Source organism: Lissotriton helveticus, chromosome 2_1 (assembly GCF_964261635.1).
Source record: "Lissotriton helveticus chromosome 2_1, aLisHel1.1, whole genome shotgun sequence".
Classification (NCBI taxonomy): Eukaryota; Metazoa; Chordata; class Amphibia; order Caudata; family Salamandridae; genus Lissotriton; species Lissotriton helveticus.
In genome coordinates, this window is record NC_136059.1 from 704,705,568 (window position 1) to 704,720,099 (window position 14,532).

General features: G+C 45.5%; 1 protein-coding gene across 2 annotated transcripts in view; it reads right to left on the reverse strand.

Moving 5' to 3' along the window:
- The window catches only part of ERAP1 (endoplasmic reticulum aminopeptidase 1), a 530,688-nt gene that overhangs the window by 45,628 nt on the left and 470,528 nt on the right, over positions 1-14,532 (reverse strand). For both annotated transcript variants that reach the window (XM_078675432.1, XM_078675433.1), the window contains exon 16: positions 6,711-6,872. In XM_078675432.1, the coding sequence (XP_078531558.1) occupies positions 6,711-6,872 (162 nt within the window). The remainder of the gene's footprint in view (positions 1-6,710; positions 6,873-14,532) is intronic.

Here is a 14,532-nt window from a genome sequence, read left to right on the forward strand (position 1 = left end):
TATTTACAGCAGTTTCTGCCCTGGGGATACTTCTCCCTGCCCTTGGATGAGTCAGCCCTTGGGCTCTGAGACCCACTCCCTTTCCTCCCTTCCTCCTATTTACCCCAAAGCCCTGGAAACTCTGTTTGTCAAGGTAAAATCAGGGTCTCAAGAGGATCCTCTGAAACTTGACTTTTTCTTGAAAGTAAAAAAAAGTCTTCTACCTGAGTGCCTGCAGTTGATCAATCTGTCCCTATCCTTGGCCTCAATCCCCAAATCGTGGAAACCTGCCAAAGTTGTTCCTCTGCTGAAAAAGCCAACATTGGAAATGTCCAAGCCGGAAAACGTTTGACCGATTTTTCTGCTCCAGTTTCTATCCAAAATCATAGAATCCAATGTCAACACTATTTTAACCCAATACCTGGAAGTCGATTCAGCACTGGATCCATCTCAAAATGGTTTCCAGCCACAGCATAGCACCGAGTCCACATTGCTGGCAGAACAGCTACGGTCCTCTTTGGATGAGGGCAGAACCACGGCACTGATTCTGCTTGATCTGAGTGCAGCCTTCGACACGGTCTCACATAAGATGCTGCTCCACCAGCTGATGGAGATCGGTGTTGATGGCAAGGCCCTCTCCTGGTTCTCGTCCTTTCTGACTGACCAGACAATTCAAGTCAACACCCCCCTCCCTTTGTCCTCCCGCACCCACTCGTTAAGCTGTGGTGTTCCCCCAGGGTTCAGCATTGAGCCCTACTTTATTTAATGTCTACATCAGACAGTTGGCTCTGATGGCTAAAGCCCAGGGCATCTCTTTGGTGTCATACGTGGACGACACCCGGCTGGTGTTTACCTTCTGTAATAACGCCAGCCAGGACTCAACGAAATTTCAGGAAGTTCTATCTGTCATCTCTGACCAGATGGCTAACAACTAATTTCAGTTGAACTCCGCCAAATCTGAAATCCTCTTGGTGGGTGGGACTCCAATTTCTGGGGCAACCGGTGGTGGCCTCCTGCTCCTGTTGAACAATGAGCTCTCTTTTGAGGCTCATGCTTAATCAGTGGCAGGCAACTGTTTCGGACTGTTACGGGGACTAAAGCCTATCCTAGGTCTTTTCGATTCTCATACTCTGCATTTTATTATCCATTCCACCATCATGGCTATGTTGGACTACTGCAATGTGCTGCTCCTAGGAGCCAACCAAGCGGTGATCCAAAGGCTCCAAAGTGCCCAGAACGCGGCAGCCCGCGCTCTGTTTGCACTTCCTAAACATTGTCACGTCTCTGATCTCCTCCGCCGGCTACACTGGCTACCCATGGAACACAGAAATCACTTCAAAGCTCTCTGTATCATCCATAAGAACTCTTTGGGCCTTTGCCCTGGGATTCTGAGCGCTATGTGCTCCCCTTATGTACCCACCCGCTCTTTGGCTCAGCAGATCTGCATCTGGCACGAGTGCCTCGGATACAGAGGGCTAGAGCAGATGGCCGCTCGTTCAGAGCACTGGCACCTGCCCTGTGGAACTCCCTACCTCCTTCTATCCGCAGCATCACTGATCATTGGATTTTTAGAAAGATGGAGAAGACCAGACTCTTCTCTAAAAGTTAATTTACCTTTATTTCCCACTATACTAGACAGTTAGCGCTGGGAAGCCCCATTGCTGGGGCAGCCATGCACTCTATAAATATTTAAACATAACATACCATGATTATTTTCCACCACCCACATCTGAAGGTACAACTGAGTGTCTGAGTTGTATTTATGTTTTCTTCATAGCCCAGATATCAAAGATGTCCCAAGTGTGATGTTTGGCAGTTGCGTGCTCTGGTAAATTTGAGTTCTCCAGCACGGGATCTTTAGTAGATTCATACGCAAACTGAATTTTCTTCCACAACAAGCTGGTCATTCTCTGATAGGAATCAAAATACATAGTTCTCCAGGAAAACAATGTCCAGCATAAATAGAGCCATTTATTTTCGTATAATGATTCATATAGTCATTGTTTGAAACATTTTTATGTTATGTAATTGATGGAGAAAATTTCCACTACCTAACCCCATATCTTATACATTGTGTTTTGTTCTTTGCTGTGCATGCCTAAGTAAATGCTTTGTGCTGCCGTTATTTAGTTGCAGGAGACACGTTTGTCTACACAGTTGTACGTAAGTCGAAGTGACGTGCCGTTTATGTGGATGAGCATTAGATAGCCTCATGTGGGGCTGGTGGACACTGTATTAGTGCTAAAATACAATACACTGAGTCATATATAAATAATATTATTTCCTAATACAGCAGAACCTTTTCAGTCTTTATGTTATCATAAAGCATTAGTCTAAAAGTTTCCCAAAACCTTGAAAGAAAAACTGACCTTGCCTCGAAACTATATATTGTTCCTCTCACCTTTCTTCTATTAAAACATAGTGCATCCTCTGCATAACTCCTGTCTGCTTTATTACCATTATTACATTTCGGCAAATTATCACACCTCATTTCATAGATCACAACTTCTCCTTTGAAACCATATCCCCACAATCCATTAATACATAGTCTCCTCCAGCATATATATTCATCCCACCAACCATTGGCTTGAACTCACATAGCCTCACTAATGATCATCACAAACTCATATTAAATGAATCTACAACAAACAAACTGGAGTAAATGCAAGGAATAGTTTCCTTGAGACTACAATACTAATTCTGTTCACAAAATCAACCACTAAACTTGGGTCCCAGAGTAGCAAGATACTGCCATGAAGTGCTTCAATGCCTCCTCAGGGGTATGCCCAGATGTGGGCCACGTGGCACTGAAACCAAGCAATACCTGGCTAAAGAGCCCTAATTAGGACTGAACCAGTCCTGGGTTGCTTGGATTCCAGTTCAGCGAGGATCTCGCCTGGCAGTTTGGGCTGAACGTTTCCGATGAGTAGCAGGGTCAAGACCGATTTGCATATGGCAGGGTCTAAACTGAGGTGGCATGGGGGGCAAACAACTATGGATTGGGATGCAGCCCGAGTAATTACCAATGGCTTAGATTAATTCAAGCATTCCATCTATCACCTTGTTGTTTTTGCATTTACCGTCCTCGGGGGAAGTAAGCACTATGTAAATGCAATTACAGCAAAATACAATACAAAGACATTCCTTTTTAAAGTAAGTAATATAGTACATGTAAAACCCAAGAGCTTTGCTCTTTTTATTCTACTCATTTGCCTTTGTAATAACTGTTTATTGAAATTTTCATCACAGACCAATAATACGCTATCTAAGCAAGAAGATGAGGCTGATGAACTTTCATTCCCAGGCAAAGGGTCCGGTTCCTTCAGGCCTCACAGCAATGGTACAGGAGAGAGGGGGAGAGATGCAAGCTAGCATGCTACCCGCCAGTGGTAGCTTCCACAGATAAGGGATTTAAGATGTGGCCGCCCACTTATTTATTTATTATTTTACATAAAGGGAAGATGAGACAGTCCTGGTTGTAGCTATCATTTGTGCATGAGGTGCACTGATACTCGATTCTAGGGGTAAGAGGGGTCCAGTGGACCCAAATTGTGTCTGTCCTACTATGCAACAGGCTAGTATGGTTTTTTTTTACCCTGCAGTAATAGGCCAGGGCACAGTTGCTGCAACCACATTCATTAAGGCCTCAAAGCAATGGCCCAAGGCAAAGGAAACAGCCTGCCTGCTTCTCAGAGGATTCATTATCATTAGTGTAGCAGGTGCAGTAGCACCAGGGCCTTGGAATCTAAGAGGTCCATTGCACACCAGTTTTGGCTGTTTCACTAACCACAAGTGGACTTGGACCATTCTCCCTTCTTAACCCCTCCTGTGCTCATGACGAGCTCAGCTCGTCATGAGCAACGGCGCTTCGGTGCTCATGACGAGCTGAGCGCAGTGCGCGCCTTTCGCCCCCCCAGCACAGCGGGGGAATCCTGCCAGCAGCGAAGGGGTTAACAGCATCATGGCCTGGCCAACCTTTGCTTTACTAATGTTGCTTTAGAACTCATAGAGATGACCCAGGAGAGAGGGGCAGTTTAGTGTGGCTTATGGACCCTTTCTAACACCCACCAAGTGCTAAATATGAGTCTGTGGGTTACAATGCTCGGCACCAGCACTTAAATTTCAACACCAGCAATTATAAGAATCAGCCACATGGCAGGTCTGTCTGTGTAATTGTCAGATGAGCGCAACAGTTGTTGAATAATTCCATTAACATTAAAAATGACTAATACCCACCGCCCAAGCCATTTTGAAATCTTTGGGTGGCTTGGAACAGTCTGGATTATCACACCTGTAGGAGTGTGATGGTTAGTAGTTGTGTTGGTACCATCACTGGCAGCAGCCGCGGCCGGAAGTGGGATTACCTGCAGGGCTGTGACGTGGGTAGGGGGAGAGGCACGGTGGGGGATAGTAATGTATGGATTACGGAGTTTTACAGGTAAGTAAACATTTAAATAAATAAAACAAATTTCATTGAGTGCACTGTATCCCCAAATGCGAAGCAGTGCCCGTCAGTGCCGGCCGCGGCTGACTGGCAGTGCAGCTGGTGGCAATGGGTGGTGCAAGCTGCATTGGTTTCCTGACAAGGGGCCTGGCAGTTATTCGTTTATAAATTAAGCGCTGGTCCCACCCTGCAGATGCATCCCTTTCCCCCCCAAGCAGTCAATTCCTTTCCACAATAGTATGGGGGGGTTTCAAGTTAAAAATATTTTGCCCCACGGGTAGGAGGGGGAACTCTAAACATAAAAATAAAATGAACCGCAGAATTTACAACTTCTAAGGAGACAAAAAGAAGAAGTGTTTTTATTGAAGGTTAGTGCTCACTGTGGTTGGAGGAACATTTCTGAAAATGATAAACCTGGAGTGTGTGCACTACTATTACACTGACCATACTGATAGTGCTATATTCAAATCGTTTTCCTTAAAGTCAAAAAAAGGGAACGACCCATGAGGATGCTGCACTTTGAGCCTATGCAAGAACCTGAAAAATCAAGTAACTGGTCCAATGTGACGTCAAAAACGGTTCTCTCTTCTAACGCTCCATATAAGAAGCCCCAACAGGAAATTGAATTTTGAAATGTATAAAGCACATGGCTACTCAATAGGGAAGTGATACTGAACCTTATAGACAGAAGAATCCTTCCAGCTCTGGTCTCCCCAAAAATTAGCTGGAAACTCCAGAGTACTTCTTTGCCACTAGAGAGCACTCTTTCATTCCAGTTGACATTATCACACCTGATGCCTACATCAACTTTGGCTCACCCAGTCCATTATCCTCAAAGAAAGTCAATAATGCCGTTGGGTACTCCGTCACAGAGTCAATGCCTCCATCAGCATCTACTCTAGCATTAAAAAAGTCAATATTGAACTCTGCAGCTTTGCTCTACACAACACTAGCTTTGGCAGCATCGTGACCAACATCAACTTTGGTCTTGGTTGCATAAAATGCTGCATCAAGTATAAAGCATTATGCGGAACAGTGCAAGAGTCATGGTGGCTAAAAAGAAGTCGAGGAAAGAAAAACATAAATCGAAAAGAAAAGTGACTAAGCAAAAGGAAGAAAACAAATGCTACTCAAAAGAGATTCCTTTCTCACAAGAGAAGGTGTGAAGCCTCTTTGAGGAACTGGGGATCACTGGAAATGATATCACGTTTCTGATCCTCAAGGAATATGAGGAGAAAACACCAGGCACTTAGGCGCTGGAGCAGGAACCAGTGCAACATCAACTAAGTCGAGCTTTCAGGGGAATACCTTAACATCCCTTTCCAGAGTACTCTGGAGCAGGAGCGCAGTCTCTGCCCCAAATACCTAAGGGACATCGCTAAACCAGAATTGGTGGTTGCTCCAACTACCCACATATGTTCTGGAAGTAGCGTCAGGTTCACACTTCTTCCCCTACCAGTGTCAACCAGTCTACAGCCTTCAAGTATTTTCTAAACAACGTCAGCTGCCTTACCAGGGCACTTTTGTGCAGTGGACTTGCTGGTTTATATATTTGCCAAGGGAAATAGGTAACAAATATAATAATATCCAAAAGTGAAAGAAACCATGTTAAAATGAAATGGAAACTAGTTAAAGTGCTTCATACAAAGCCACAGGAAGCCATGATACAATCCCTATACCATCTATGCCAGGAGCCATCACTTTCCAGTAGGCTACATACACCTCATCACCACCTAAAGTCATGGTCCACAGAGTACTCTAAAGCATCACTCATGCCTGCCTCTATACCCATGCCAGAGCCTCACAGGTCCACTCAGGACCGCTCGACTCCTTGCTCTATTTCCTGCCTCTTTATTGTGAGGGAGGGGGTGATTGTGATGGATTTCAGCAGTCCGGTGATGGGCTGAAGCTATATCCCATGCTCCATCTGTGTCACTATAGTCGCCTTGCTGAACATCTGAGGGTGCTATGAGCACACGCATGCACTGCGGTGAAATAGATTTTTTTTCTTACATGGTGCTCAGAAATAGGTTTTTGCACTACATTAAAATGTAATTAAATAATTTGGCATGCAGCATACTTTTCAGAGTAATTGTATTTAATGGGAGAGATACCACTACAATGTATAGTTGGAATTAGAAGCAGAACACATTCAACGAGACTAGCCATTTTGATAGCTTTTACACTTCTGAAATTTGACCTAGAAAAAAGAACATTAATTTCCAATTGTTTTATGTTGTATACACTTATGACGCCAACAGACACTGCAACATTTTGAATTGCTCACCACTGGAGTTTGTCCTTGTTTCGAGTAAGGGTCAACGCAAACTGAATTTCCTGTTTCTCAGCAATAGAGGGGCATGTTCGATATTTTTCAAAAAGAAAATCCCATCCGTCTATATTTTGAGCTCCTGTGGCATAAACGGCCATTTTAACATCGTTCGGCAAGCTGTAAAAATGCAGACATTAAGTTATACACAGTACATCGGAGAAACCAACATTTTCTTAAGATTTACAACTATTCCTCTAAATAAAAGTGAGTGACAAACATTTTCCACTTTTAGGACGATTTTTGTACTATTATTGAACCACATTATGCTCTCCCCAGCACAAAAGCACACATCTCTGCCCCTCTGCCTCGTCTCCTACCATTATTCCTCCTGCAATATTATTCATATCTATTTAATTGTCCTTCTATATCTCTACCTGTAACTTTAGTTTGCGGTATTCTTTCACTGAGTTTTCGTTTTGAACTTGTTTTCTGTAATCTTCTGCTTCCATCTATAACATTTATCAAATCAGATCTCTTCCTTTTTCAGCTTTAAAATTACTTCTGCAAAGTATTATCCTTTCTCGTCAGAACTATTCTTTCCTCTCTATGTTAAAAGTCCTACATACATTGCTGCTTCGCTTCAGAACATAAACAACTCGTTTATTTATGTCATTCGTGACACTGGTTTGATACCTCCAATTTACGTCTTTTTTTCGCAGTTTTAAATTAGCCTTCTTGGCCCCTAGTTTCCCAATATAATCATATTCAAGTGCTTCTGTCTACTTAATTTCCTCTTTTATATGTTCATAGCGCTCTTCTCACTTTTGCTCATTTCTTCCTGTTGCTCCTAAGCTTTACAATGAGCTCTCTGTTTATATAAGATGTGCTACACTTCTACACACGTCTTCCTAGCACCTCCTAACAAAACTTGCCTACGCAATTATAAGCTGTTTTATTTTACTCCTCAGGTTGGTTCTATCATTCCATTTATACGTGCTATGCACTTTGGGTTTAAACCTATAATACATATAAACAGAGAAGTGCTGTAATTTCTCTGAAAATGCCTTATGCACTCCAATGTGGTTCATAATTATTGTGGTAAGTAATTACAATCATTACAATAGATATGGTACACACAAGGAAAAAAGTATTCCGGTTTTACTTAAGCCTCCTTCTGTAAAACTGAAGAGATTTACTAATCAAATACTAGGCCCTTTTAGACTACTATATCTTGCTGTTGCACATTCATAGGTATGCATAATCTGTTTCAGGATATATATTTGCTGCGGTTGATAGAAATGTAATTACTTTTGAAAAGGTAAAGTGAACATTGGAATTCAAGCAATAGTCAACCACTACCCTAAACGAATGCAGAACATTTCTGAAGAACAATGGATTAAGACCTAGTCTGTTTCATAAATCAATGACTTACAAATGCACAAAATGTGTGTAAGAGATTCCAAGGACTTTGAGCACAAATGACATTCCCCCCTCCCCCCTTTATCTGGGAAATTTCTCAAATTTCTTCTGAGCACCCTCAAAAGAGCAAAAAACATAACTGTCCAATTATTTTGCTTCTCAAGGCTCACCTGACTGACACTACCAATATAGTGTTATGTACAATCCTACATTCGTGGGAAACCAGAATGTAGCGTGAAGTCTCTTTGTGCAAACTTTTTATAGTCTAGGAGTCTGGAGGTAATAAAGGCTTAATTCTCCAAAAGGACCTCAAAATAGACAGCTGACATTGGATCGTTTGAATACCTGCTACCTCCAGAACTTGTATTGCATTCAACAAATACTCGAACCATCATGAGGAACTGCTAGCATCTATTCGATAGAGTTGGCACCATTAAAATGGCCTTAGGAACCCAGGTATCACACTTCTCATGTGATAACAAAGTCATATAAATAACAAACGCTAGTCTTAGTTGGAAATGAGAAGTGGAATTCGGAAGGCTGAACATTTTTCGGACCAATTCACACTGCACTGTCAAGTCAAATGCTAAATCTGCCAGGAAAGGCCTCAAGAACATGTTTGAAAAAAGGCAGAAATGTTTGATTTTCTAACTTTCTTGATGTGAAGAGCTGAATGACGTCCTTAATTTTGAGTACAGTTGATTAAATGCCAAATTTAAAGAGGAGCTTTTGTGCATGAGCTTGGAAGGATTGCTCAGGTGGAAGCCAGATACGAGGCCGGGGCTCAAATAATTGTATATATTAAATTGTGTAATTTGTCCTTGCCCATATACCAGGCTTGCAGGTTCAATCAAAAACCGACTTTCTGCTATTGACCACTAGTTGATTTCTATCTTTGTGGTCAGTGAAAGCAGAGGTGTCTCATCAGGCTGACAAAGATGCACACTGTAGCACTTGTACATGTTAGCCAGGCATTTTTGTGCCTAGGCCCTAGTATTAACTATATCAGGGCCCAGGGTGGATAAGTCTCATCATGGACCTCTGAGCACCACTCATCGTCTAAATTCACTTTATTGAAAAACCATCGGCCTACTGTTATTTCTGTCTTAATTCCTATCACTTCCATTTTAACCATGGCATGGACTGAGAAGGCGTTCTGTATGTTTATGATTAACCAATTTCAAGCTATGTGAAGTAAGAAAATAATTATTCTTGAGTCAGTATTATATTTAGCAGAAAAACATGAGAATTCACGTTTCTAAGGATGTACATGTATTTATATAGCGCAAATCACCGACACGGTATCTAAACGCTTGCTTAGGGAACCCGTCCTGGTATTCCCCTGTGAGATACCCCGGCAGGGTATCCACAAGGTGAAAGCCAGGCATCCCGCCGCGAGGGGCCGTAGTGGAGATTAAGCAAGCTATTGGCCAGAGTCGCAGAGTGTGACCCCGTGAGTCGAGTAGGCACCGGAGCGAGAATTATCGAGTCCGTGGAATTTTAGAGCCCGAGACCCGCCGAGGCGGGGAATCGAACCCTGGTCCACGGCCGATCTCAGCTTCCGGGTTTGCCGCCTCTAACCACTGAGCCACACTTCTCCACATGATACTAGGTACGCCATAGATCGATCAGATCTAATTCCCTTTTGCAACTGGCTAAAGCTTTAGCCATTTGCAGCTTATTTTGCATTTTGTGTTAGAGGATGAGTCTAACACCAGATCTTGCAGAAAGTTAAAATCTCCACCCAAAATTGCCTGGCCTGGAATAGAACAGGGGATAAGCCACAGGGACAGGGGAAAAACACAGTCTCCCCTCCCAAGCAGACTAGAACCGCAATGCAGCACAGAACACCGCTCCACAGGGAGTGAGTCACCCCGACAAATGGTGGCCCGCCGTCACCAAGCAGGAGAAGGAAGGGCCATACAAAAAGAGACCACCAGCCACTGTACCATGGACCACCACAGGGAGTCCCAGGTACAGGCAAGACGAGAGGAGACTAGTAGCCATTGTACCAGGGACCTCCATTGGGAGCCCCAGGCACAGGCAATACAAAAAGAGGCCAACAGCCGATGTACCAGGGATCTCCAGCGGAAGCCCCCGGTACAGGCAAAATGAAGGGAGAGGAGGACAGCAGCCAATGTACCAGGGACCTCTACCAGAAGCCCCAGGTACAGGCATCACAAAAGGAGACCATTAGCCAATGTAACAGGGACCTCCAAAGGAAGCCCCAGGGACAGGCAATAGGAAAAGAGAACAGCAGTCAATGTACCAGGGATCTCCACCGGAAGCCCCAGGTACAGACAATGCAAATGGAGGCCAAGGAAGAAGAGGAACCCAGAGACTCCAAGGAGAAGAGCCGAAATGAAGGCAAGAGCCCTCCACAGGGAACACACCCGGTGAAGAGGGGGGCCAAACTCATCACAACTGGATGTCACAGGCCATACCGAACAGCGCCTCAGTAATAAGGCGGGTGAAAGAGAAAAACAGTCTCATAAGATCCAGAAAAGCCAGAAGCAGGGGCGCCAGGCAACATTTCAAGGCCCTTGGCGGCCGTGGACCAGAAGAACCGGCGGACGCCGCCGGGTGCTAACCAGCAACCAGCCGGGAAACAAAAGGAGAACAAGTAGGACAAACGAAGTCGTCAACACAGGAAATAACTCTTCTGGACACCAGACAGAGGACCAGGCCAACACAAAACCAGAGGCAGAAGGCCGACAGATAGAGGACCTGGCCAACAGCAAATCAGAGGCAGAACACCGCCCCACATCGCAGCCATCCAAGAAACGCACCAGCGGCATAAAGCACACCAAAAAGGGCAAGGAACCCGCAAGGGGAAGTCCACCCTTCCCAGTATAAGACAGACTATTCAATAGCTACAAATACCATACGTAGGGTAGGACACGGCCCGAGAAGTACCGGAACCACTCTTAGGGAAGAAATCCCGCACCAGAGAACAAATTAGAAACCCTGCATCAAAAACGCAAAAACCACAGAAGGCTTGGTAAGCAGCCAAAAAGAACACTCTTGCCAACGGGGGCTGAACCCCAACTAAAGAGGTAGGCCAACTCAGGGCCCGGAGTGCACAGTATCTCTCACAGAAAGTGTAACGTTCACCCCATACCAGATTCCAGGAGCAGTGGGATAACACCTCCCACTAAGACCCGGCGGATCAACAAACCACCTACTGAGGAGGAGGAGGAGGAAGAGGAGGAGGAGGAGGACAAAGCCCCAAATGAAGATGCTGGTTCGCTGAGTCTGTAAGAGTATTAAAACAGCAGGACCCCGTCAAAAGGGAGGTCGACCAGACGCTCCCTAATATTTTCAGGAAAAACAGAATTGCGTAACCAAGCATGGCAACAGAGAGCCACAGAAGTGGCCATAGCACGGCCAATAGCATCGGCAACATCCAAAGCCGCACGAAGAATAAATGCGGTCAACTCTTTACCATTCAACACATGGGCCCGCAGATCAGTACGGGCACCCTCATGAGAGACACGAGAAAGAAGGGACTCCACCGAACCCCACAGGCTAGAAGTAGCCCTGGTCAACACACACAAAGTGTTAAGCTCTCTCAAGGCAGCACCGGAAGAAGCGAAGACATTGCGTCCCCATGAATCTAACCACGGGCCTACCGAGATGGAGGGAACAACACCACAGGCAAACATGGAAAAGTAGTATGTAGTAGAGCGCCTTGAGTCGAAGGGTGGAAAGAAAGACAGACCGGGTCATGCGGAGCAGGCCGATAGCGGTGCAGTAGCGCCTGAGGCACTAGATCACTCGTGGCAGAACGCCTCCAAGCCCCCATAAGAGAATCATGGAGTGACGCCTCAAAAGGAGGGAACAACTCCCATCCACCAGAGCCCCAGTGAAGAATCTCCAAGAGATGGTCTGAAGGAAATGGAGTGACAGGTTCACCCATCCTCAGAATACTAGCAGCCGTGGAAATAGCCCGAACAAAGGCAACACTGGCCTCAGTAAAGCGACACGGAGGTGAAAGCAATTCCTCCATGGGTGACGATCGCAGACTGAGCCGCCCTTCCCCAATTCCAGGAGGAAGCGGCCAGCCCCACCGAGGAATGAGGGACCCGAAGGGCCTCAGAAGGAGAAAATACCAGTGGAGAAGCCAGCCGCGAGCCCAGGAAAGAAGGGTTCGAGGATGTTGGCCGCGGGGGCGACGAAGAGCCCCCCTAGAAGGTGCCGGTGAAAAGGCAACTACACGGCGTCCTGTCTCCGGGGAGAAACACATCTACAGATGACAGACCTCCGGAGACAAAGAGACTTCAGGGGACAAATCCAGAACCCGGAGCCAGCACAGCTCCGAGGAGGTCATCAGCGGCGCCTCATAGGCGTCAGGCAGCGCCGGACTGGCCACTTGCGGCGCCAGCTCGGCCACAGACGGAGCAGCAGCCCGCGCCGAGGATCGAGGGGGACTCGGGAAAGCACCCCACGACCCCGCCTCTACCCATGACTCCACCGGAGCCAGGGAGGGAGGCTCCTGCCGCCGAATCGGCGCCAGCTAGGCCTCTGGTGAGGCACCTGCCTGCTCAGAGGGCCGAGGGGGATCCGGGGGCAAGGCCGGGGTCCCGGCGATCACCTGTGACACCACAGGGAGCCCCGTAGGGATTTGCGGCATGACAGGAACGCTAGGCGCCGAAGAGGGGGGCCCTGAAGGACCACACCTTGACAGCGCCACTCTCCTATGACCTGAAGCAAAACCTTCGGTGCCGGTGCAGGAGCGGCCAGCGACACTGCGGAAGTCCCCGCGCGAGGCAAGGGATCCGCGGACGTCTTGAAGCCCGAAGGCATTCGCACAATGTTTCAAACGTGAAAAAAGGGATAGAAGGCACGCAGAAAGAGAAAAAACTGACGTAGGCACGCCGGGTTGGGACTTATGTGACCTCCCATGAAGAAGAATTTCCCATGCTTCCCTTTTCACCCCCAACTTTAACTTAGATGCCATTGTTTTGCACCCTTTCTGTGCTCAACCTCGAACCCTCCAGGATTTAATTCCGGAACGTCCACTCCCCTGTCCACAATTACATCTTACACAAAATATCTAGTCTAACATCCAGCAACTTTAAAATTCAGAATTCTGATTAGACATTTTCGTAAGCAATGATGGAGCCTCCTCAATATCAAAGAATAAGAAAAATTGGCCCTTTGCTAATATTTTAAGTTTAGATTGTTGGGCTATAGACGCCTGGGCCCCCTTAGCTTTAAACAAATCTATCATTTTCACAAATTTTCTTCGTCTCTGTGCCGCTTCTGCAGACATATCTAAAAACATTTTGAATTGGGGTACTTCTGGAGTTAAAAATGTTTTCCTTGCTATAGCTATGCTTAAGATTTGATCCGTGATGAGGTAGTCTGCAAAATTCAAAAGTATGTGCGAGGGTACTTTGCATATGCAAGTCTCGGAGCCAGTACTTTATGAGCCAGCCCTTGTAACTGTTAGATCCCCAGCCAACTCTAGCCTCTGGCATAGCTTTCTTTAATAGAGTCACAGTCCATTTAGATAGTCGAGTGGCCTCAACCAGGCTGGCAAAGCAAATCCTGAAGTTTGAAAATCAAATGGCAATATATCAGTGTAAATGCGGTGTTTCCAGACTGGCAATGGTGAACTGAATGACTACACCCACCCAAAAACATCAAAAACAGATACCCTGGCATGTAAAAAATGTCTATCACTAAGCCATAAACGCTTTAGCCCAACAAACGAAGAACATCTATAACTATCAGAAGGATCAAGATCCTCAGTTATCATGAATATTTAGCTGATAAACTGCTCAAAAAATCAGATAACTAAATCCTTTTTTTACACACTATGGTTGAGGTTCCCATGGCATTCGTGTTCTCAGAGCAAGACTTGGCTAGTGGCTTATTTTTGCAGTGAGTCCCAAACAGGTCTGCCACAATGCACAGTTGACAGTAATAGACATTAAGGGCAAGATGTATGCAATTTTTTTGCGGTCGCAAACGTCAAATTGTCCTGTTTGTGACCGCAAAATAGGTCTGTGTAATGTACAAACCCTATTTTGCAAATCGGTAACCAATTACCCACTTGCAAAATTGGGTTTGCGACTCGCTATCAGGAAGGGGCGTGCCAAGAGCATCCCTTCCTAATAGCGAGTCTCACTTCTATGTAAGATTGTTTTGTGACCGTAATTGCAGTCGCAAAACACTTGCAGTTTACCCCCTATTTCAAAAAGTTGGCAAGCCACTCGCAAACAGGAAGGGGTACCCAGGGGGCCTCTTCCCCTTTGTGAGTGGCAGAGAAAATATTTTTTAAGAGCAGGCAGTGGTCCCACGGACATTTGCCTACTCTTATAAAATGAAACAGAAACGTTTTGTTTTTCTTTTTTAAATGCATCCCATTTTCCTTTAAAGACAATGGGCTGCATTTAAAAAAAACTGCTTT